The sequence below is a fragment of the Perissodus microlepis genome, chromosome 1 (assembly GCF_051167445.1).
Source record: "Perissodus microlepis isolate ML-2025 ecotype Zambia chromosome 1, ASM5116744v1, whole genome shotgun sequence".
Taxonomy (NCBI): domain Eukaryota; kingdom Metazoa; phylum Chordata; class Actinopteri; order Cichliformes; family Cichlidae; genus Perissodus; species Perissodus microlepis.
The window spans coordinates 26,032,876-26,058,890 of record NC_140461.1 but is presented as its reverse complement, the minus strand read 5'-3'; the positions used below and the strand labels follow the sequence as shown (position 1 = coordinate 26,058,890).

General features: G+C 39.4%; 1 protein-coding gene and 1 long non-coding RNA gene across 4 annotated transcripts in view; one reads left to right on the top strand and one right to left on the bottom strand.

Annotated features, from left to right (window-relative positions):
• LOC146393908 (uncharacterized) overlaps positions 1–26,015 on the bottom strand; it is a 79,834-nt gene that overhangs the window by 18,484 nt on the left and 35,335 nt on the right. Inside the window, exons 2-3 of one of the 3 annotated variants that reach the window (XR_014800233.1) lie at positions 11,872–12,019; positions 11,016–11,315 (exon numbers count right to left, since the gene is read on the bottom strand). This is a non-coding gene — a long non-coding RNA (uncharacterized LOC146393908). The remainder of the gene's footprint in view (positions 1–11,015; positions 11,316–11,871; positions 12,020–26,015) is intronic. The other 2 variants (XR_014800251.1, XR_014800264.1) reach the window with 2 other exon arrangements.
• Positions 18,402–25,865, top strand: obi1 (ORC ubiquitin ligase 1). The gene is made up of 6 exons (XM_084925317.1): positions 18,402–18,706; positions 18,863–18,998; positions 21,250–21,341; positions 21,528–21,749; positions 22,473–22,561; positions 23,599–25,865. The coding sequence occupies exons 1-6, from the start codon at positions 18,635–18,637 to the stop codon at positions 24,932–24,934; spliced, it is 1,947 nt and encodes a 648-aa protein (XP_084781443.1). The 5' UTR covers positions 18,402–18,634; the 3' UTR covers positions 24,935–25,865.

Sequence of the window (26,015 nt, the reverse complement as noted above, 5' to 3'; positions counted from 1 at the left end):
ATGTGTAAGTTACTTTAAATTTACTCAAAGTAAATTTAAACAGTAACATCTAAAATCTGTGATGTCAGTATAAAGTAACAGTATAAGTACATATAATAATAATAATAATAATAATAATAATACTGAGTTAACCAATAAAAGAAAAAAATTGCATGCATGCTAATTCCCAAAAGTATTCATGCACAATGATTCACTATTATTGCCTCTCATAAATAATTTTCCAGGAAATTAAAAAAAAAAAAGATAGCTCTAACATACCTAATAAAAAAAACTGAATGAAATAAAACTGAAAAATGATGGGTGCGTAGAATCACTGCTAACCCTGCCTATTAGAGTGAACACTGCATGCACACAGTGGAAGTCACAGTTTAAATCAAGATGCAGAAAGAGAGAAACCGTGACTTACTCAGGTCTCGGCCTGCGCTCAGTTCAGTGTGCTGATTATCCAAACCCCAAAGACACGGGGACAGAGATTGAGCAAATACACAGTGATCACCCTACAGTATAAAACACTGTTCAGAACAGAAGGAACCACACACACACACACACACACACACACACATACAAAATCTCTCCCACAGTCGTGAGCATGAATTATACATCTCTCTAGAGGATTTTCTTTCTTCCCTCTGTCCCCCTTCTTTCTCTTTTCCTTAACCTCTGTTTTATTTTTTCGTCTTTTTCCCTGGCTGTATTAATTAACAACAACATGAGGATTAAATTAGTTTAACTTTACAAGTCAGCAAAAAAGGTTTTAAATGAGCTGCTTCCAAGACATACGAGCGGGAGTAACAACAGCGACTGATGAATGCAATTCTAGCCTGTCATGGACACCTCTGTCGATATCTACATCATCTCTTCCTTTTTTGTGTCTGCATGTGTAAATGCAACTGAGACCTTTTAATTTTTTTTTTTTGTACAATGAACGAATGTATCCATACAACTCTACAGCTGAAAATATCACACTTTGCTGTGGTTAAAAAGAACCAATATGTACTGTATCTGTAAAAGGTTCGTGTTGAAACACTTTAAGTCACTGATGATGAATAAATTATTTCATCCTCACCACGGGGAACCTAATTTCTACTGACATTCAAGGAACACGTTTTCAGAAGATGTAGAGGTATGGGTCAGCAAATTAAACTGCAGCAGTACTTTTGTGTGTGTGTGTGTGTGTGTGTGTGTGTGTGTGTGTGTGTGTGTGTGTGTATTTTTGTGAGGACGACTCAGTCTCAGATAAAACAAGCCCTATATACAACAGCCCAGGGACACTCCAACCATAATTGTGCGGGTGACATTTTAGAAATACTCACACAACAGGGGTCAATTTCTCTTCAGGTCACTGAGAAAGACATCATCAAACTACTATTAACTCTGCAAACAATCCTAGCCCCACTGCATCTCTATTGACAATGGATTCCTTCAAAACAGTCCAGAGGCTGGAAAGCTTTGCCCTCAATCTAAAACCATAACCTCTGAGTGAATAACAGAAATGCCCATCTAGGCAAGACGGACTGACGGTAAGGAGCCTGTACAGTCATGGCAAACAAATCCGTGCAGCTGCCCCCCCCATCAGCTTTCCTGCTTCTTTTAAACAGGCGTTTGTTGTACACCTGTCTGGCTCACTCATACTTAGACATGCAAAAACACAGGTGAGCAACCTGCACAGAGGCATGCATATTTCTGTAGCGGCGGGGCACTCACACCACAAAGTGCTTCGCTTTTACTGTCTCATTCAGACATACTGCACCTCATGTGATTTAACTGTTAACAAAGCAGACAGCGAGTTTTGCACCATGCCTCGTACATGCCCTTGTTTTAAGATGCATGCTCCACAGCAGTTTGGTGTGCCCACAAGGGCAAGGTGTGTATTTGACATAGAAACGTCAGGAAAGGGTCCAGATGCAGTCCACTGTTTTTCTGTAATAATAGCTAGCAGCCTTGCTGTTAAATAATTAATGTGGTCTATCCAGTACAAAGTGGATGGCATGCAGGCAGCAGTTCACCATCTCATTCTCTATTTCCCCTGACGGACACAATGCGCATGACCGTGCTTATATTTGTTTGTCTTCTTAGCACTCTGCCTAGTGCTCCATGTTCATAAAAGACAACAAAAACATTTCCTAAGAGTAATAAAGACTGATTTTCAAAACAAACACTAATAAAGCTAATAAGAAAGCTAATATACGTTACACTAACTGCAGCTCAAGCAGCTTGCATAAAATAAAACTATTACATGCTCCAAGGTAATACACAAGCTCTCTGCCTTTATCTCAGATATTTGTGTGTGTTATTAATGATTTTAAATATAGATATTACTGAGCTGTTGAGTTGGTATACATGGATATTTTCTGTGACATATCCTTTGTTTAGGCCAAAGTATTAATGAAAAAAATAAAAATTGATCTTTTAATGAGGGATCCTCACATCAATGATCCACTGTCTTGCCTTGCCCTCCTCATTGAGCACATGTTGTTTTTCTGTCCTGTTTTTACAAGAAACAATCTCATTTGACATTACAGTGCAATAAAAAGCACACAAGCATATTGGAGGTTATGGCAGGAGCGGTCACATGATCAATATCGTCCTAATCCTTGCCCCTTCAACTACTTTTCCTCCTCTCTCCCCTCACCACCTTTCCACCCAATCAATTAACTTCCCCAAGTAAACAGATCTGTCCCCATGCTCGCTGCTCCCCGCTGTAACCGGATATTCCTCCTCTTCTTCCTCCTCCTCCTCGTCCCAGCCAAGACAGTAGGAGAAACCAGATACCTGACAGACACAGACTCTGCTAGCCCTCTTCCAGTGTGTGCAGAGGGAAGCAGGCTAAATAAAGACCAATGACATCATTACATGTTCCTCATTGTGGTTATTACTAACACTATGACCTCTGAAAGGGTCATAGATCAAACATACAGCAATCTATGTCTCCTCAGGAGCTCTACTGTAGCACTATTATGAAGTCGATATGACAATTTAACTTTGAAAATGAAGTGTACTTTATGGACTTCTGTGGTCTTGAAATGTTTTATACTTAGTAAAGTATGCTTTGGTATTGCTCCACGCCTCTAATTAAACAAGTGACTTCTTGCGCTGCTGTACCACAGCTCTCACACTGTAGCAGGTGTTTGTGAAAGGACAGAAGTATTTATCGTCGAAGCACAGATTCACACGCCAGACTTCTGCTCTTTTATTTAGGCCTCCAGCTGGAAAGCCAGTCTGTCCAGACAATGCTGGAAATATGCGCTGTTTGTTTATTAATCAAACACATCTTCTCTCTTAGTCTTCTCTCAGGAAGTACCAAGACGTGAACAAATATTTGCATTTTATTTCAAAGTATCTGAGAGTTTAGAAAGACTGACAAACCTATTGAAAATGATTCACTAAAAACATACTACACTGCTCAAAATGCCCCCCCCCCAAAAAAAACACCACCATTATACAATGCTGTCTACAACAGGAATCCCAAGAGCCCTTGAACATAAAATTGTTCATTCTTCCAACACACAAGCCAGTAAGATGCAGGCAGGACCAATCTATATCTCCTGTGACCCTCAGCAACATGTCGTTATACTTGCTAATCAGATTTAGAGACAACAAGTGAAAGGATGGCCTCTCTGGGCCGTTTGCTTTCACAAATGGATCTGCTTAATATGGGAGATTAATAGACTACTATCTAATCTTCCTTGTGATTGAAGCTATGATTTGGTTACATAGAACCATGATGGATGTTGAGGCGGCGGCACGTGCGAGTCATGTTAACCCTTTCAAGACAGATTGCAAGGTGGCTTTGCTATTATTATTGTTATTGCTTGTTAAAGTGCAATGCAGCACAACCGTGATAATAATGAAGACGTGCACGGAGCCATTCGATCACGAGAATCAGTCCAGAAAGGGTTTCTTGAAGCCGCCAGCTGTTACAAATTACAACAGGAACATATAACATAGGCTGTAAGAAAGTAATAACATCTATCTTGTAAAATTTTGTGTAGAATGCTTTTACAAAGTCATAAAATATATATCAGACAGTACTTTCATCAGAAAAAAGTCTTTTTTAAAAATATTTTTATACAACATTGTCATTCTTCTTATCTAGAACAGTGATGGCAAAAAGGAATATTGGTTTAGAACAATTTATTATTTTATTAGTATTTATTAGATTTCATATGGGCTTTTTAAATGTCAGGGGTGAGATGAAGGTTTTTAATTTAGTTTCCTTGATCTAAGAAGACTATTTCCTCTTGTAATAATGTGATTCCTACAATTGTTTCTAGTATTTTATGTTAAACTGCCTAAAAATCTTTCTCTCCCAGACAGAAGATAACGATCGATTCTGTTGGTATGAAATGATTTCCCTTGCACTATTATATGTGTTTCTATGCTTTAAATCTTAGCGCACTACTTGTTACTAAAGGCAAGTTAGCACGAGCAAAGGCAGATGTCACTGTTAGCAGTTAAACTCTGTTGTGATCTGACATCACATCTAGTGCTCTTTACTTTTAGAGGCTTACTTATAAACTATGCTATCTGAACTGCTGACTCTTATCTGAACTGTGAGATCACAGATAATGACGCTCTACACGGATTGCTAGGCAACGTGGAGATTGGTGACATCGCCTATGAGGTCACAAAACTGCCTGGCACCTAGCAACAGGGAAAACCGAAAAGATCACCGCTTATGTGAACAACTTCAAACTAAACATGGCACTTACTCTGGTCTTATCAAAGTCTGAAGCTGACAGTCGAGAACAGCGAGACAGACTTGAAACGATTCCCTGATTTATTAATGAGACGTGTTTGATGTCAACAGCATTACTGAGCATACCTATATTACGCTTGTCTCCTGTGTGCCACTCTAAACAAACTGTGACTAAGATACCTGTGGATTGGTCATTACAAAGACCTGAACTAGAACGATTCATTTCAAATCAATCCACTGACGAGTAGGAATAATACAGCACGTCCAGGCCTTCAAAATGTGTGCAAATGCAGTTTGAGCCACATTTTATAACCCACAGCTTTTGGAGTAAACTGCTGTTTCATAGGATCAATATTGGCAGTTGAAGTGCAACAATATGCTGCCAGTCACTTACAGTTCTTACACTAGAAGTTCTTTCGGGATCTTCTGATGCTGTTTAAAAAAAAGGTCTGGGAGGGTGTAGGACCACTTTTCTCAGACCTTGTATAAATCACAGAGAAAAGCTGTCATCCCCTATAGGGCCTTGTTAGTTGCTACAGAACCGTAATGACTAATGCCTCACAGGCAAACCAATTATCAGGTACTTAACAGTCTGAACCTGTGATACATCTGTCAGAGGCTGAGTAGGGATGGGAGGCACATGCAAGTGCTTCAGCTACTTTTTCTCATTTCCCCCGCATTTTTCATTCTTGCACTTCTTATTTTTGCACATCTCCTTCTTTCCTTTTTCTTTCACTTGTCCTGTATTTTTTGAGCCCTTGTTTCTCTCCCCCTCTTTTTTCTGTTCTCTCAGGGAGCCAGCTGGGAAACTGGCCTTGGGAAACAAGCTAGAAGCATACAACCATATGCTGAATATTTTCATGTAAGGTGTGTGTGTGTGTGTGTGTGTGTGTGTGTGTGTGTGTGTGTGTGTGTGTGTGTGTGTGTGTGTGTGTGTGTGTGTGTGTTGGGGTGGGGTGGGTGGGTTCTGTCTTCTTGTTCAAATGTTCTGTAATAGTTAAGTAGGACATTTATCTGGCAGTGGTTTGTCTTCCCCTGTTGTGCTTGTGTGTGTGTGTGTTCCTCCTCTATCCCACAGCTAAATGCCTTCAACATAGAGAATTTCACTTGTTTTTAAACACACACACACACACACGCACACACACACACACACACACACACATACACACACACACTACAAACTGTACAGGCAGACTGCTGAGAGGGAGCTGTAAGAGACACTGACACAGCTTGCTCATTAGGCAGTTTCTTACTGGATTGAGGCCAAATATCTGCAGGTCATAAACTCACTGATGTAACAGGCAATGCAACTCACATATCTAGGGAAGTGTTGAAAGGCAACATATCTCATTTTAGGGTTGGCACTACTTATCATACTCATCTTGTCCATGAATATGAATAAATATAGCGTTTAAGTTAAGGTGTAAGCTGCCACAGACGGTGTTGTCATGAGACCCATAATTTTCCTTTCTCTGCAGGAGGCTTGTAATTACACCATAGATCACACTCTTGTCAGCCCCAATATCTGCTGTCGAAACAACATATATAGTTATTACATTATATAGATATAGTTTGCATTAACTCTTTTCAGCATTTAAAGTGAGCAGGTACCATCATGGTTGTCAGCACAAATATCATAGTTGACTTGTACACTTAGCTATTCACCAAACTCCACTTTAGACCATTCAGACAAACGAATGAACGAATGAACAAACAACTGGACCAATGACACAAAACCCCCAACAAACCAATCAACCAATGAATGAACAAACAAACAAACCAGCCAACCAACTGTTAATACAAATGGTACATAAAAAAACAAAACAAAAAGCAAACAAATAAACAAAACAGCAGAATCGTTTATAGCATTTATTTTTCTCTTGACTTAGTCTTTTGTTAAATAAAAAAAAAAGGTTAAAAGTTTGGATCTTGGACTTGAACAAGTCCAAATGAATTAAATATCAGAATGCTCAGTGAGACTAAAGATAAAGACGCAGTACAGGCTAACGGCAAAGAATAACTTTTAAATATGGCAGAAATGAGATAGAGCTATAAGGAAAATACACATCTGAGTCACAGATTCTTGCAATTTACTTAATTTTTCAATGAGCGTTTTAAGTGATACACATGATGTTTGCCTTTGTGTGCTATTAAGATTAAAGTGAAACTGGTCTAATCTGAACAAAAGTTAAATTAGAAAACTAGCTATTTCCAAGGATTAACATACATTTTCTTGCCACTGTTCAATTGCTATTGAAAACTCTCTTACAATACATTATGTGGTGCCTTTCTTACTCTATCCTACTGGTCTACATGTACATGCCCCTCCACCACCCAGGGTAAGAGTAAAGGGCCAACGTCTATCTCTCATTAACCTACTGACTGGATAAATCAAAGTGCAGGGCAGAGAGGAGAACCCCAGCCTTGGCCATTCAGATAAGAAGAACACAACCTACACCAGCTCATACCCTACAGCTCAGTGATATATGGATCTGCAGAGGCTAATAGCAAAGTATTGACAGGGAAATGGTGTGCTTATCCTGCTCTCGCATGCTGGCGAGAGGTCCCCAAAGCAGATGGGATACACTTTAGGGAGAGGGAAAGAGGAGGAGGGGGGGTGAAAGGATGAGATAGAACTGTACTGGGACAAATTAGAGTCTTTATTGCTTTACTTCAGCTAATTTGCCTCTGAGTTTGAGTCTACGAAATAGTTTAGCAATTTCCTTTCCACGTAAAAAACTGTAATTAGTGGCTGGACATCACAATAAATGTATTTATTTGAATGTAAATGTTCTGACTTCTCTGACAACCAACTCCAGATATCTACATCGTATTAGCCATTAAAGAAGATAGTAAAATATTTTATTGTGCTGGACATTTATAAATATTTCAGTTCTCAAACACTGCAAAACATAAGAAAAAGCACACAGCACAGAGTTTGCAGGAAATTCTAATGTTTCCAATAAATAATGTGAGATGAGAAGCATGTGGTGGATGCCTAGTAGCTTAACCGCTCTCCTGATTTACTTATTTTGCATGTCAATCCATATTCTTCATGTCTATAAAATACAAAACACAATGGCTACAGGCAGCAATATAGTTCTCCAACAAGAACCAGTAGATAAAGATATTGGCCGTCCTCCCACTAGTGGAGTTTGTAATGATGGAGTCAGTAGGTTATCACTGTGGCCGCTGCACCTTGTTTTAAGTGACAGCTTTATCTAGCACAACCTATTCTTCCTCTGATGTGGCTGAAGAGGCAGGCGATGCGCTCTAATGGCAACACTTCATCAACCTCTGAGAGGATGTAGAGCGAAACTGCTGCCTCTGATGTTAGATAAAGACATTGACACAGCTTGATTACCAGACCAGCTGTAATTTGGTTAAAGCCTGCAGTGCACTACACCTGCAGTAGTTTAGAGCTTGTAAGTGTCAGTGGATTCTTGAAAATTGAATTGACAGCGCTAAGCCTGTCATGCCATACACAAACAGGATGTAGTGCATGCGCTGGGAGTGCTACTGTAATTGAAACAAGGACACAGTGTGTCCTAGATGATACAGCAACATTACAGAGGAGGTAAGTGAATGTTTTTGGGTCGGTGTCGGCATCTGAAGACGTCACAGCACCTCTCTATGGCCACCAGGGGACACAGTGGATAACCGTAAATAAATGAATGAACAGGGAGGCTGAAGGAGATGTCACAGTTATTTCGTGGCTGAAAAGAAAATACACAAAACAATAGAGATTCTTATTGTGCTCATGTTTTTGAGGGGAAACAATTGGCTACTGTTGCTTCCACTGCGATCGAATACTGTTAAGAATCCGAGTCAGCATTTTCCAGGTGCTTATATTCATGAGTGGATTTAAAAAAAAAAAAAAAAGACTGACAAAAACTTATGCTGTTATCAACTCTGGAATATTATGAGCATGAATATGCATCAATGAACAATGAGGGCGAAAACAATGCACTATCAAACGTTGCCAAATGCCTCTGTTCCTCTAAAGGAGACCACTTATGACCAACCTTACATCTGGATGCCAAGCACTGTGTGGGGGCCTGTCTATGACTATTATTACCCACTTGACACCTTTATAGTTCCATGGCAGACATCCTCTTCAGCAGATCTAGAGACAGAGATGCAGAATGCCAAAGCGGCTCCACAGTGCCGGTGTGGGACAGTGGAGTTTTGTGTTGAAATAATTAGCCTGCTTAGCTGCCATCTGGGCTCTGGTTGCTTGTGTGTGGTGTGAGCCAGGTGCTTCATGGGTAATACCACAGAGAGACATACAGCAGATGCTCATGGGTAGTGCTGCCCACCTTGGCACAGACTTGGAATCGGCTATTCACAATACAAGTCTCGAGGAAGACTACAACAGACAGGACTAGTTTCTTGAAGCCCATTTTAGGTTTTTTTTTCCTAAACCAACTGCAGTAATTACTAAAGATGAGGTTAACGATGTCTGGTGGAAACAAAGTAAACTTCTTTTAAGTACATACAGTTCTGTTATGGGTTCCTCAGCAACTTTGCAAGTGAACCCAGTAAAAATCAGCAAAAGTGCATTCTGCTCAGATCTGAATCTGCGATGACCCCCATTTCATCCGACATAAAAACCAAACCAAACAATCAACACCCTTATCTATGAAACACAGGTGCCTTTTGATTACTGCTCTTTCCCAACACAGCTCAAAAATTTAAGGAGGTTTAAACATTTTTTGAGCAGTTCACTAGGCCAGTAACTTGATAAGAGCCCTGGATTTACTCAATGAGGAAGAAAGTTCCTGAGCAAGCAGCAGGCATGTGGTTGTTGTTCCCAGAGGGCTGGGAAACTGTATCTGCCCTGAAGGAGCATCCTCTTTGGTAAGCACTTCTTATCCAGGCCATCACTGCAGGCCGATAGCGGGTAATATCCAGTAACTGCAGCTTTATGGGCGATCCAATACTTGGATCAATCGCTAGGACAGGAGGAATGCCATTAACCCCTAAGATGTCTCTCCTTTTCTCTCTTGTTTTTGTTTCCTTCAAGTGGGTCTTTTTTTTTTTTAAAATTCTGACAGAGAAGTCAAGAATAATATTAATTCTTGAGAAAGAAAAAAGGAATGCTCTACATATCTCACTTCAGGATTTTTTTTTAAATTTCCCACAAAGCTCTCGCTGTCAGTAAAAAGTATAAGCCTGAATATCTCTTGTATTTCACCTTAAATTGGTTATCACTTAATGGTTAACTTCAGAGTGTCATAAAATAACACGAATCATTGTGAGATGAATAGGCTGTGTGCACATTAGTGTGAATATACTGTGGTGTTTCCATATGTAGGTTTGTCTGATTTCTATTTGGACTGTGGTGTGAGTAGAAAAAAAAGGCTTAGGTTTATATTTCTATATCTACAGTATGGTTAAGTGTGTGTGTGTGTGTGCAGGGTTGTAGTTGAGAGTGTGTAAGAGTGTGCACATGTAGTGAAAGCTAGAAAGACAGTTAGAACAGAGAGACTTTGTTTGAAACTCCCAATACTTTGGGGAGTATTGCCCCATATACTGTCCCGTGTGACAGAGCAAAAGAAAGCTCGAGCGAACCAAATATACGTAGCTCTCGCTGAGCATTTCTGTTGCTCTCACTGAATATAAATGGATAAATAGCTGCTGAAATGAGTTAAACATCATGAGAAATTACACTCATTGATACAAAGTGGGCATGCTCTACAAACATAATCACAAATGCATCATTGCAAATACATTTGATTATTTAAAAGGTAAAAATTACTTGTACTACATTTTGTTTTAGTCAGCAGGATGTCATATTTATTCGGGCGCATAGTTGTGTGATAGAGGTAGAGCAGTTCACTTCATATCAACCATAAACTGCACGGTGGAAATAGACAGCTCTTAAATTAAATCACTGCAGAAGGAGTTACAGACTGCCACTGTAACACTGGTGTGACAAAATCAAACAGGATCAAATGAATGGACTGCATAAGTAAAAGATTCTTAATTTAACTTGTAATATCCAATATGTATTATAATGTCTATTTTACCATTGTCTTACAGAGGTGATGATTTACCACAAATTCTGTTTTTCTAGTCAAGCTGCTGAAAGTCTGCTGAAAGTAAAGCATAATGTATTTTCTTAGTTAGCAATATAGTTATGTTGTTCTAATTTTCCCTGTAAAATAAGATGAAGAAAGCACTCACTCTCACTGATATGATATAGTGAAAGTTATTTCTTGTAGCAGTTAACAGACACATAGACATGTGTGGAAAACACAGCTACAACTGATAACTTAAACCGTTTAAGTCTAATGACAAAAGTTTCACTTACCTTGAGACCCCAGAGCGCGATCGCAGGTGTAGGAGAGGAAAGTTGAGCACATCCTCGTTTTTTTTTTTCCACGCAAATGTCAGAGGCCACGAGGCAGCTAGCTGCGTTTGACTACCTCACAGTAACAAGCCTGGACGCGAGAGAGCCGTCCAGGCGGGTCGGTGGCTAGTTTGTCGGAGGGTTGGTCAACTGGCCTGGCAAGCAGAGACAAGGGGACAGGCACACGGGGAGAAGAGCTGAGCCGGAGTGGGCTCTGCTGGAAGGCTTTTTCGCCTCTCCTTCCCTGAATGAAAGCAATCCCTAAGAGTGAATGGGTAATGAGAGACTGGCTCCTGAGATTTTAGCTTTCTTAATCATGTTCATAATTAATTCAAGAACATTGATAATTTCATTACATTCTTTTTGTCTTATCAATAAATGATGTGCCTGCACTTTTGGTCTTGTGTATACGGGGAGAGAGGGAGGAAGAGAGGGAGAGAGAGGGGGACAAGAGAAGTAATACTGCACTAAAAGCACAGGAGATGGAAAATGATACAAACAGGGAAGTGGTAATTATAATCTTTGACCAAGCCACTGGAAGCACAATATGAAGTCAAGTGGCTACAAATAATTAATAAGGCCTCCTGGTGTGTGTGTGTATGTGTGTGTATGTGCACATGTGAGAGAGAGTATGTGAATGTGTGTGTGTGCTAAGAGTGAGGCACAGGGGGAGGGTAAGTGCTGACAAATGTCTTTCTGAACATTATTTCACCAGCCCTCTCAGTGGCTGTTTTTACAAAAGAAAATAACGTGACATCACCAATAAACAGCGCGTTCTCACCAACTGCTGCTGTGAGGAAGTCAGTAATACACTCACCTTTAAACAGGGGTAGAGGGTGGAGGATGCCTTGTCTTATAATGCCCTTCAGATCCAATAAGAGCTCAGGTTTCAGGAACATTAGTGCAGTGAAGCAGTTTTTAAAAGACCATTCTGCTCCCTCCCTTGTCTCCTCTTCATGCGCCCTCTGTCAGGTCAAGAAAAGAAGACAAGGAGAGCCATTTTCCATCTTCTGGCATATACAGTTTCGAGTTATTTGGCAGCAGGAATAATGAGATAATATGCATTTTTAATAGTTCGTCTTCAGAATATTCAATAACCCTTCACCTCTGTGCGTGCGCTTATAGATTCTGCGCTTTATCAATCGAACTTTCTGTTCAAAACTGAGCTGGAAATAGAACGAGAAGGAGGGCAGGGGGAAGAAGAAGGGTGGAGGGTGTGTGTGTGAGAAAGAGGATGTAATGGATATCTCTGTTTCCTAAAAATGCTGTGAGGATGATGGAGTCTAAGGAAGGCTCTGACTCACAGCCTGCTCTTTTTTGCTCCAAAACAAGACAAGTAGATGGATGGCTTTGAGCAGCCTAATCCGACAGTGAGTGACTGCTCTGTCAAAGGTCTAATCTTCTCCCAGAATAGTGGAGTAGGCTGTTTATTCTGATCAGACGTCCTTGATATATAATCATTAACCTATTGCTATTCAAACTGATACGGTGAGATATGCGATGTAAGGGGTTACCATCACAGGAATACCTCCTGTACTCGATTTGTGTCCTTAAATAATTGGTTAGTGAATTTGTACATGAAATCAGGGTAATTTGACCCTAACAGCAGTGTGGTCGCACCATTTCAGGGCTGTTTGATTTCAGACGTTTTCTAATGGATTTCTAGCTTGTGACACACTACAATATGGATTGGTAAAGCTATATGAGGCATTAGAGATTCAAGTACTTTATGTCCTATTTATTCCTTATGTGCCACAGGCCCCCTATCTTGAGATATGACCAGCTCAACACGAGAAACCTTTAATAAAATAAAAAAGTAAAAAAGGGGAAAATAGAGATTTACAGCTGGCCATTCTGACAGTAGACTTGATATAAGGTGTTCATAACAAGTTTTGCATTTTATTCCTGGTCCCCTCACACACATTTAAATCATATTTTATGTGATCTATGTATGCAGCACTCATCCTCTCTCTGTCACCCAATCTCTCCAATGTGTCCCTCTTAAACAGATTGCTACAATACTTGTAATGATGGTCTTTCCCAGCTGTGCTGCAGGAGAGGGGAAGGGAGCAGCAGGCCATAGTATTACCATAATACCCGCTCCCTCCCTCCACTGTCCCATGGGCCCATGTGGGGCTCTGCATGGGGATGCAGGGCAACTCTGCTGTGGAGGGGACTCAACTGGCTGCCGGTCCTGCAGGCTGTGTGTGTGTGTGTGTGTGTGTGTGTGTGTGTGTGTGTGTGAGTGTATGCTTGAATGTGTGTGACTGTGACAGGGCTGAACCTGCCTGTGGGCGATGTAATAAAAGCACCACACACTGCTGGTAGTGATGGTGGCACTGCTGCTGTAGCTGCAGAGAAGGGGATAAATATAAACTGGGCCCGCATCAAGGAGACGGCCCTCCAGTCACAGCCTGACTTACATCCTAATAATTAGGCCCCTTTCCAATAAAACAGGGATTTGTAGCCATGCATCTCTTTTTCTTGTGTTTGCTCCTGCAGTGGAAAGGATGCATGGTCTTGTGCAGTCTCTGGGTGAAGCAGAGGCTGTGAGAGGATTTGATTTCAACAGTATTATAAACAGTTCAGCAACATTTGCCCAGTTTAATCTAGACAATCAGAAGACTCTGCATCACGTTCTTCTTGTGCAATCGACATATTCACTTTCTACAAATATTACACAATTTCTCTATTAAATTATGACATTACTTAGGGGTACTTTCGAGTACTTTACGGTTGTTGAAAGCATAAACCATCTGGTGTTTTCTTGAATTTGCACACATACACACACTCCCCGTCTCTGATAGAGCCTGATCGATAGATGAGCCATGCAGGTTGCTGTTGTGTGTTATCTTAAGCCTCCTAATGTGCCCTGGCTAATCTTTACTCCAACAAATCCTGACCTGAAACCTACCTCTTTCCCTGTGCTTTGTTCTGTGGACACACGTTCAAATTCAAGCCCTAGATATTCATTATGTGCACTTATTTCGTATTATTGAGCTAAATAAACTAGAGTGTGCTGAATAATATCCTGGAAGATATCCTGAAATCCCATGATCACAACTATGTGTTGAAAAAAGACACTTAATGTTTTTCCAATAAAATAGCAATACACAGAGGGAAGGTTTTTCAGGTTTGAGGATTTCCAAAAGTCAAATTGAAAAGAGAGAAAGAAAAGCAGAACACTACACGCCGAGCGAGAGAGGGAGGGTGGGGAGGCAGTCTAGGCAGGGGGTATCAGGCTAATTAAAGCAAGCATTTGTCAGAGATTAAGCCTTAAACAGAAAAGGTCATCTGAGCACCAGAGCACACTGTTTCGCTGCTGTGCTCTTAGGGCAGTCTAAACCTTTCCCAGCTAAATGGTAAAGATGCTATTTGCCAGAGATGGGGGAGGGGATCGAGATCCCGACCAGTGACAAGAATGACACTTGGGTCATTGGTTCTTCACTGTCCATTACACATGCTGGTCAAATATGGCAATCGGTGTCATTTAGGGATGAAAAATAAGTGCTGGGACAAGATCAATAGATGCAGCCGTCTGTGCCGGCTGTGATTAATTGACTGTCACCAATTAATGGCCGGCCTGTTGCAAAGCAAAGCAATCGCAGTGGGACAATGGGTATTTCTTTCATCTTGGCCTGATATTGGTTATTTTAGGACAAGTTGCCCTGAAGTAAATTCATTAACCACTTCTTTTACAGTTTTGCCGGTTTTCTGTGGCACACTGGAAAGTGCCTCTGACAGCATCTTGTGTGTAAGGCGTACTTTGAAGTTGTTTTCAATGCAGGGATTAATATAGAATTATATGAAAGCTTGCACATAACATCCACATTGTTTTTTTTTCAGTCCAATCGGATACAGTTACTAAAAATATTTGAATATGTTCCTGCTGCCTCTCCTTCAGAAGTCTGTATACATTAAAATATTCTCATTGTTTAGGGATAATGAAGAGTAACATTGAATAATGGCATTTAAATTGATTCTACACTGATGTTGCTCTCTAACTGATTTAACGTAAACATATTCATTACGTACATTTACTCCAAATGTTCTCTGGTGGTATGAAAAATGAGTGAGAACACATGGAAGCCTGTGATCCACCTAATAGACCACTAAACAATCAAACAAGTACTGGTGATGTTTTCAAACTGGGATCAGTGTACAAGGTTATTTTGAAGTCAGTCAATTCTAATCATATTAGATCTTGAGAAGATGTCCTGGCTTAAGATGCAATGTGCACAGGACATGTTGGTTTAGATATGAGTAATGGCTTTGTGGGGCTAAGCTGTGGGGCAGATGTAATTTGAAATACTTGTAGTGAAAATTATGCTAATATTTGGTCACTCTGTATTGTTATTTATAAATTAGATAATTTAGGCATCACAAAATATTGCAATGCAATCGTTTTCTAACTGAATGAATGAGATCATTTAGGCATCACAAAATATTGCAATGCAATCGTTTTCTAACTGAATGAATGAGATATTTGTGGCATCTATTTAAGAGATTTTCAATTTGCAGTTAGTTTCTGTCATGCATCCCCCCCCCCCTTGATCTTTGTATGTTGCTGTGAATTATCATTTTACAAAAATTATAAAGATGGAAATCCGAAGCTAAATAGCTTGTTTTGACCTATAGTGACCGATTTTCTTAATAATTTCTACCCAGTTAATCATTCTTTACTTCAAGTTTTGCCAGAAGTTCATTGTGTAGTGAGTTTACTAGAGAACAGCTATATTTGTTTACAGTGTAACCCAAATAGAAAGCAGTTGTGCTGCTGTGTATATGAAAAGTTAATATTTTATTATTACATTTTTCTTACTACACTGAACCATTGAAGCCTCTTTCAGGACTTTATTTTGGAAGTTCATTTTTAAAATAATTTACCAGTATAATCTGTGACATGCAAATTATACATCCAAAATTTCAGCATTCCCCTGGATGAAAGGTAGCTTTATAGATTTTTATAGGGAATACAGCTGCCTTGCCCATCAAATCCAGGAGTGTATTCTGTGAAAGAAAAATGTTGTAGTTTGCATCATATGTACACATGGTCATATTTGCATTGCAAAATGCAGTGATGTGCAACTTTCCCAAATACAACATAGTAAACTTGAAAATAGGAAATCACATTTTTAAACTATATGGAAAAAAAATGATGATATGTTAAATTGGGTTTGCTTTCCCAACAAATTATTAATGATAACCCCAATGTATTAATTCAGACAGAAGACCTATAATATGTGAAAAAAAGTTAAGTACTGTTGTTGTAATCATCAATGGATCCTCAACACATACAAGCTTTCTTAAATGAGCTCTCTATTTGGAGCACCAATAATCAATGCATTTCTGTTAGGCCTAAAGTCATTAGGACTCATTGCTTGGGGTCTCCACAGTGAATTCTTACAAACATTTGTAAAAACATGTTTTGTAATATGTAAAAAAAAATACATTGCATTTTTTTAATCTCTCTTCTTTAGTTTGACATCATGGAAACCACGATGTCAAACTAAAGAAGGAATTAATAAAGTACAACCTTAAAAGAATCCTTTAAACACACTGTTATGTGAAGTAAAGATACTGTATCAAGGCACCAGCAGATTGCTCTCAACTTAGCAATAGGCCTCCTGGCTCTAATGGGGAACATATTGTAGATAGTGTAGATAATATATTTAATAAGACCTGAAACTAGTGATTGAAAGTGTTTACTGGGGTCACAGACATGAGAACCCAAACTGTCATTTTCCCACAGACTTTAGTACAACTGGACTTCGTTTAAAACCTGATGAGAGGTCTCCTTATTGCCACAACAAAGGTTTAAGGCTATTAAACCGTGGTTTCATCTTTCAGGCCTGGAAGGCACATCCATCTTGTATACACAGCTGTGAAAACATATTTGCCATGTTCCTGATTTCTTTTTATTTCTTTTTCTTGCGGAACAGATTTTATCCTCCTAGGACCTGGTGTCCACATATGTGGACATCACATTTTGGGATGTCTAGACCAAAATACAAAATTTTGCTCTTATCCACTCACGAGGACATTATACTGTCACTGTTCTATCGAAATTTAATATGTGGATCTCATTTTTCTCAGAAACAAAAATCAAGTAAAAAACAGCAACTGGTAATTCTTTGTTTTTAAATTCATCAGGTCCCAAACAGCCCAAAAAGCAAAGAGAAATTAAATATGCATGCCATGAAAGAGTTCGGGTCTTAGGAGGTTAATATCAGACAAATATAACCTGTGTAAAAAAATAAAAAATCATAGTTTTTAAACTATGACTTTATTGATTAAGGAAAAAAAATATCCAAACTTACCTAGCTCTGTGTGAAAAAGTATTTCCCCCCCGAAACCTAATGACTGATTGTGCCACCCTTGGCGGCTAGAACTGCAATCAAGCCTCTGCAATAACTGTCAATGAAGCTTTCACATCACTGTGGAGGAATTTTGGCCAACTCTTCTTTGCAGAGTTATTTTAATTCAAACACACTGGAGGGTTTTCAAGCAGCAAGGACCTGTCAAAGCATCTCAATCTGATTTGGGTCCAGACTTCTTTTTAGCTCACTCCAAACCTTCTTTTAAAGCTATTCAGAGGTCAACCGGCTCGTTGCGTTTTAGATCACTGTCCAAGTGAACTTGAACTTCAGGGCGTGAACTGATGGATGGACATTCTCTTTGTAGGTTTTTTGTTAGAGAGCCGAATTCATGGTTCCATCAATGGAACTGGAAGCAGTCCCAGACCATGACACTACCACCACCATGTTAGGCAGAGTGTTGATGCGATGTTCTCTTTATGAAATGCTGTGTTAGTTTTATGCCACATTTAAATGGCATAAAACCTTCCAAACTTCCAACTGTTGTCATGTCAGTTCAAATATTATCCCTGCACTGGCTAGTGAAACTGAACATGAACATGTTTAAAAAAATTGGTTAATCACAGTTAATTTATGATAGCAGGCAGTTAATTTTTTACATAGTGCCATGTAGGTTTGGATAGTTTTTCCCCTTAATAACTCATCAATTAAAACTGCATTTTGTAGTAACTTAGTTTATGTTTGTCTCATATTAAAACGTCTCTGAAATCTAAAACATGCAAGCATGACAAATATGCAAAATAAAGTCAGGAGAAGGGAAATACTTTAAAAAAAAAGTATTGTACAATACTGAATGAACCACAGACAGGTGTAATGTCTGGTTTTATCGCCTTCACCAATATTGGACGTACATTTATCAAGTAGAGTCCACATTACTTCTAACGCTTTTCTATTTCCGGTTTAAAATAACAATAGTTTGCTTAAACACTGGCAAGTGATAAAGCTACTGTGCCCTGGTTTAGCCGTGACTAGAATACATTAAAACAAGATACTTGTGTGTGTCTTCTTCACTGTCAAACCCAGTGAAGAAGACACAATTTTAATATTATAAAATTACGGGTGAAAGGCAACTGTACCTGTTTCGCGAAGTACCGCCTTTTGACCCCTCTGGGTTTCTGTAGTTGTGAGGCTCGGCGCGCGACGCAGCGGTTTGGTGGGAGATTTGTACCTCTTCAGGGAAGTGAGCTACATTTTTAATGAAAAATGGCTCTGAACTACCAGGCATCTACCCTCTCTCTCACTCTGCCAATTTCCTGCCAGATATGCCTCGGAAAGGTAAGCGTCGTTTGATTTTTTAACCTCCTCGTTAGCGCCTATCGTTTGGTAAACAAACTAGGCAAACTGTTTCCTACATGAGTTAAACGGAGGTGACCGTTGTTTGTTGTGTTTGGTTGTTAGTGGGTTAATTTGCTCGTGTTTTTCTCGGTGCAGGTTAGGCAGCCGGTTATTTGTTCCAACCACCACGTGTTCTGTTCATCCTGCATGGAAATGTGGTTAAAGAAAGCAAACCAGTGTCCCACCTGCAGAGTCCCCATCACAACAGAGAACCCCTGCAGGGAAATCATCGGTGAGTAGTTGCGGGCAAACAAAGGAAAGCAGGCTTGAAGCAGAAGAGAAGAGGTGATCTGCCTGCCTGCAGCATCTCACAGCTGAGTCTTCTTTTCATTGTGCTCCCAACAAAGCACGGCCTCAAGTTTTGCAGGCAACTTTCTATGAGCCGTGACGTTTGTTTTGTTAGTAATATCCCCAAGTTGACGATTTCAGTTAATAAAGCAAGTTGGATCATATTTAGTGAGAGCAAGTCAGCATAAAAATGACTCCTTTATGAACTCTCACATTGTTTGCAGTGTTTAAGCGTTTGACAGGGGCTGGGGGATCCATCCTTTCCAAATGCTTATTGGAAAACTGTTGATTTTCTTACTGCAGGCTTACCTTCAGTCTGTAAAACTGTATTCCCTTATCCATAAAACAAACTGGCTACAGTTTATACAGGCAAAGGTAGCACGAGGTGATATATCTAAGACAGTTGTACTGAAAAATAAATTTTTTTAAGTTTCCTTTGAACTTGTGTGATGCATATTTGAATATATGAATTTTATGTATTTAGTTTTAATCATACAACCCTGCTGTTTTCCAGCGTTTTCTCTCTATTTTTGTTGGCAGATCAGTTTGGATTTCTTTGTAACAATACCAGACAGTACTCACTGACATGCAGACATATAGCTAAGCTTAGCCCCAAAAACTTGATTCAGACTTGATTGTTTCAGTCATTCACGGAGCTGTTTCTTGCAAAAACAAAGACTTTATTATTGCAGTTGTTTCACCTGTACCGCTGGAATTTTAATATCAGTCATTGGCCACTTGATTGGATACACTTGTTGATGCATATATCTAATCAGTCAGTTACATGAGAGCAACACAATCCATTTAGACTCACAGATGTGGTCAAGCGAACCTGGTGAAGTTCAAATAGAGCATCAGAATGGGGAAGAAATGTAATTTAAGTGACTTTAAATGTAACATGGTTGCTGGGATTTTCCCACGCAAACATCTCTAGGGTTTATAGAGAATGGTCTGAAAAAGAGAAAATATCCAGTGAGTCCCATTTTCCCTGGGTAAAAATGCCATAATGATGCAAGAGATCAGATGAAAAACCAGACTGCTTAGAGTTGACAAGAAAGCAACAGTAATTCAAATAACCACTTGCTACAACTAAGGTGTGAAGAAGAGCATCTCTGAATGCACAATAAGTCCAACCTTGAAACGGATGAAACACCAGGTGCCGCTCCTATCAGCTGTGAACAAGTAACTGAGGCAACAATTGATATGGGCTCACCACAGCGGGACAGCAGAAGACTGGGAAATTGTTGGCTGAGTCTCGAGTCTTCTGCTTTGATATTTAGATGGTAGGGTCAGAATTTGGTGAAAACAACATGAATGGATCCATCCTGCCTTGAATAAACTGTTTTCTGGCTGCCGTTGGTGTAAATGCACATAGGATATTTTCTTGACACACTTTGACTCTCCTAGTATCAGCTGAGAATTGTTTAAGCATCACAGCCTTACCTGAGTGTTTTTGCTGATAAGTGCACCACTTTGAGTACTCACAGAGTACTCATCTTCTGGTGGCTGCTTTCAGTAGGATAACACACCATATCATAAAGCTCAGAGTGATTTCTCAAACATTACAATGAGTTCACTGTACTTAAATGGCCTTCACAGTCACCAGATCTTAATCCACCTTTTGGAAGTGGTGGAATGGGAGATTAACATTATGGATGTTCAGTCAACAAACCTGCAGCAACTGTGTGATGCTATCATTTCAACATGGACCAAAATCTCAGAGGAATATTTCCAGCACCTTGTTGAAGCTATACCATAAAGACGTGAGACAGGAACGTGTGAAAAGATTAAAATAAAGAGATAAATCATTTTAGAGATTTCCTTAACTTTAACCCCATTTGGTCTTGTTTTTTTTGTTTGTTTATTTGGTAAATACATCTTAAAAAACAATCTTTGTGCTAAAAAGAGAACATGTGAGCAAATTATTAAAAGGAATGTAACAAATGATGATCTTCTCTTGTGAAAATCAGTCACAATTTCCCTGTGCACTATAAATTTGCCTGCATTTTAGATGGCAGCACCTCAAGCCTTGAATGTTCTTCAGTTTTACGCCTGCCTCTTTATTACTCTAATGTTGTGCTAAGGTAACAACGAAGCCACATAAAAGCCAGCTGATGTTACTTGGAACATTACTTAAATGTGTTTTGTGGTCTATTGTGTTAATCATTTACTGTACTTGTGTGCTTGTGTTACAGGAGGAACAAATGAGGGTGATCACAGTGATAGTCCTTCTGTGAGAAAATGTCTCAGAAAAACCAGAGGGGAATTAATTTTACGCGAATATGAGGTATTGGTTTGACATGCTCTGTTATGTTTAGTATGCTTTCCTATGTTTATTATTTACAGCCGTTTAGAAAAAAGAGTTAATAAAAGTATAATCACAGCTGTATTAGTATGTCACTCGATATGATTATTTCCAAATGATGTTTTCTTTTTTTTTTTCTTTTTTTTTTTTTTTTATTCTCTCTAACAGGAGGAAATCGAGGGGCTCATGAGAGAAAACGAGGAGCTGAAAACCAAAAATCAAAGCTTGGAGGAGCAACTGAAGACTGCTTTGGATCCCTGCAGCATTAATATAGTGCAACTGGATGAACAAAGGGTCGCTCCATTTGTCCTGGAGGAGTGGACAAACAAGCTGCGAGCAGCCACAGATGTCTGTGATAAAGTAAAGAAAGACATGGATAAGCTTAAAGAGGTATGAAGCCTGTAACATTTAGGACATTACAGGTTTCAGTAAATTGACCCTTAAAGCAGGGATTCACTGTTTTCTGATAGATGCAGTTAGTTCACTGTTCGGTATTTTAGTTGTCTAAAGAGTGTTTTAATGAAACAGTTGAAAGTAGACATGTTAATTGCATGTAATTATTCAGATTTATTACTTTATATAAGGAAAAGCGTTCTGGCAGTATTATTTTTTTTACCTGCTTGATTCTTGTATTCCAAGAAAAGCTAAATGGATGTCGCTTCAAAGTTTATTGCGCTCGATTACTTGTTTTACCACACAATATATGGACAAAAATTTTGTACCACCTACATATTACACATGTGGGAGCTGCTCAGCCATTGAAATCCACGTCAAACAAATTTTGTGCCGATTGTATATGTAGGAAATAAGAAATTTCACAAACTGATTTCCTGCAGTGGTGGCATCCTATTATGGTATCACGCTCAAATTCAATTTTTTAGGATTTATTTTTATTTTTTTGCTCTCCCCAGAAATGTTTGTAAAGGCAGTCTACATGGCCAGGTGCTTTATTTTGTATGCATTTTTTAAAATACTTGAATTAGATTAGATGGAGATTAACAGGTGTGGTCCAGTACTTTTGTCCATATAATGTAACTTGCTGCTTTTTTTTTTTTTTTTTTTTTTTTTGGAATAATAGAAATATTTTGATAATGTTTACTTTACCACCTTCAGGCAAATAAGACATTGCGGTCTCAAAATGTCGACCTTGTGCAAGAAAACATGAGACTGAAAGCAGAGGTGGCTAGCAGATCTCCTCAGAAGTAAGTATCATGTATAACCTTTGCCCTCATTATCTAAGAATCTCCTTAGGTTTATACTTGAGCATAGTCTTAAAATCACACACACACAAAAAATCACACTTTCATAAGCAGGTTAAAATAAGTCAATTTGGAATCCAGCTCAGATCAACTGGAACTGTGATGGCACCTCTGTTTGTGTAACACCAGCACGTTAGAAGTAGCTATGGTACAAATGAGAAGAGGAAACGTTTTGGAAGGCAACACCAGATCAGAGCAGACTGAAGACGGGCAACACACATTGCTCCATTGACTAAATAGTAGGTTGAGAAACAGAGCCCAGCATGCAGCTTGGGTGTGAGTTGCTGCTGCAGTATAAAGGTGGCGCAGTCAGACAGAAGTGCTTGAGCACATATGCATCCTAAACTGTAATACTTTCCATAACCACCAAGAAGCTCACATCTGCCAAGCCCGGAGTTTGATTAAAGATACGATGACTTCCAAATCAATGCAAGGTTTTGTAAATAACTACCTTTGTGGGTTTCTTAAGTCACAGTTAAGATAAAAATATTATTCTATGTCAATTTTGTAATTGAGGAACCTTGGTTTTTTCTCATTGTAATACTCTACTGCTGCCATTAGTCGATAAGGTCCACTCTTGCAGCCACTCTTGCAGCCACTCTTGCTGCTGAGCATCTTCTAGTAATGATGTGTTCTTGGCTTACTGGGTTGTTATTATAGATTTTAAAATGATTACTTCTGTTTTAATAATGAGGATTTGCATGTTTAATACTGAGTTTTTGACTCATGTTGTAGCCAGAGCCAGGCTGACATTAGTCACTCCTATGTGACATAGATGCCCTTTTTTTCTGTGAAATCGCCATTTACAATCTTTTTCTCCCCAAAAGAAAAATGTAAGGTTGTTTTTATTTATATCTCAGTTTTTGTTGACTTTCTACATTTGATTTTTTTAAAAAATAGACTACATTTCAAAGATTAACAAAAAAAATGGTGTGTTGAATTTTCTGTTCTAAATTAAATACTAAATGATCTGTCGCCAGGTTTGGCCGATACACAGTCGCAGCACTGGAAGCTAAAATTCAGCAGTATCAGCGCGATGTGGACCACTTGAAAAGGGCTCTTGAGCGCAGTGACCAGTACATTGATGAGCTGGAGAGTCGGATCAGGGTGTCTGAGAAGAAATCTCTTGAAGTGCAGGAAGCATGTGGGAGTTGCAAGGCTGCTAAGGAAACTCTCACAAAGCAGCAGAAAGTCAACATGATGATGAGAAGCTTGAGTGACAATGAGAGGAAGTTGATCTGCAGCAATCCAGAGGCAGAATGTGGGACATTTTCTAGAAATCACAGTTTGATGTTGATGCCATCCGCAGATCACAAAGATTTCAGTAAAAATCTGACAGGAAAGCAGAAAAACGAGGCCTCGGAAGGCACCTCCTCTGACTTTTTGCCCAGTACTCCATCATCTGCTTTCCGCTCCTTGACTCTGAGAAGCCCAGGCATCCGTGAGAAGAAAGTTGCATTTAAACCTGGGTCTTATCTAAGGAGGCTTGATTTTGAAGAGGTTCCCAGTCCTGATAAGAGCAGTACCACACTGGAGAACCAATTCAACAGTGTTGAGAAATTCCCCAAAGGCTTGCCTCCAAATGACTTGGAGCCCTCTAAGTCTGTCTTCTGGGCAGGCTGGGACAAATCCAACTCTGACCAGTCATGTACAGGTTCAAGTAAAGGAAGCTCTATCAAGGGATCCACTAATTTTGTGGTTGATGAGTCAGATAGTTTCCACATGTCCAGTGAGGCCTGTATGGATGTGGCCTACCTGAACAAAATCTCAGAGTTGGACTCCATGATGCTGGAGGGTGAGAGTTCCTGTAGTCCAGGGCTCTCTGTTGATTCCTGTCTTTCCACAGATATGGACAACACCCTAGTTCCAGAGCCTCAAACATTCCCTGATGCCTTGTCAAGCCAAGCTGGTAAACCAGTGACGCACAACAAGCATAACAACCACCAACCTTGTGACAATAAGGAGAGCATCTTGAACGACAAAGAAACTCCAAAAGGTTCAGCAGAAGAAGGTTGTGCTGCATTAGTCTCTGGTAGGAAGAGTGGCGTCTGTGGAGGGGCCTCTCACACCGAAGAGCTATCTTTTGATTTGCTCTTTGATCCTTCGGATGAGAATAAGGCCGGTCCCTCTGGCTTTCCAGCAAGCCAAGATCATGATCTTGTAAACCCCTCCTCTTCCTCCTCTGGCTACACTGCTGGTCAGCCTGTGAGCACAACAAGAGACAGACACACACTGAACAGCAGTCAGCCAATAAAGAGAAAGTCCCACAGTCCCTTTACCATAAGCAGTCCCACCAAACATTCAAAGCTCATGTGAAAAATGTCAAAACAAACGTGTGTTCCTGGTGCACTACTCTTGGTACAGTGTTATGGTGATTGTGTGATGCTAGGGTGTAACTTATTGTTATTTGTCTGTTGTAATATTACAACAATTAAACTAAAACGAGATAGGAATGTTATAGTTTTTGTGCAGTGTGCTTGTAGGCCTCATTAGTGATGTGCAGCCTGGTGATCAGTGTGCATTGTAGTCCTAACCCATGCTCTTTTGTTCTACTGTAGTTGGGGCTGAGACATTTCCAAGTATACCTTCAGCCTTGTTTTCTGTATTCTGCTAATGTGGTCTTAGGACTTTCTAATGGCTTGTAATACTGAAGACAGATGAATATGACTGTCATTAAAAATTGCTGAATTAGTAGTTGTAATGTATATTAGGAAATGAAATGGGAATGCATTAAATAGTCAAAAAATTCTGAAAATTAATTTTGCCTTTCTGTATTTATGGTTTGCATTGCCTGGTCCAATAACTCATCACTGGCATTGGGGATTAATATGTTGTGTACCAGTTACATTTGTTTTTTTCTCACACTGTCCACATTTTTTCTATTTTTGCTGGTAATTTTGCAACACATTAAACCAGTAATAAATTTGTCGCCACTGAAAGTGGAACCAACACTGCAAAACATGCTGCCTGTAACGACGCACATTAGAGACCCCACGCACACTAAATCCATTGGCGCAGAAAGCGCCTTATTTATTATGCAAATTTAACGATATCGTGTATATTTCACATACCTCTAATCGCTGCATGAAATTTTAATTGGGGAGCTGTTGTGGTTTGAATAAATGAAGTGTTAATTCATTGGGATTAATTAATTTAGGTAAAGACTGTACAAGGTTACACTGGTGTATTAAATCAATTTGTTTAGTGCTCATCTGGCGATGATGAGCTCTAATGATAAAGGGGGCGGTGTCAGTATTTCCAAGGGTTAATATGAGAAACGGGACTGTGGGCCAAGAACTACTGGAAAACCATACAACTTTTACAATAAAAAATACATTATTAAAATTGTTTAATATGTCTATACCGATACCTACAAGCTTAAAATTGCTTATTTATT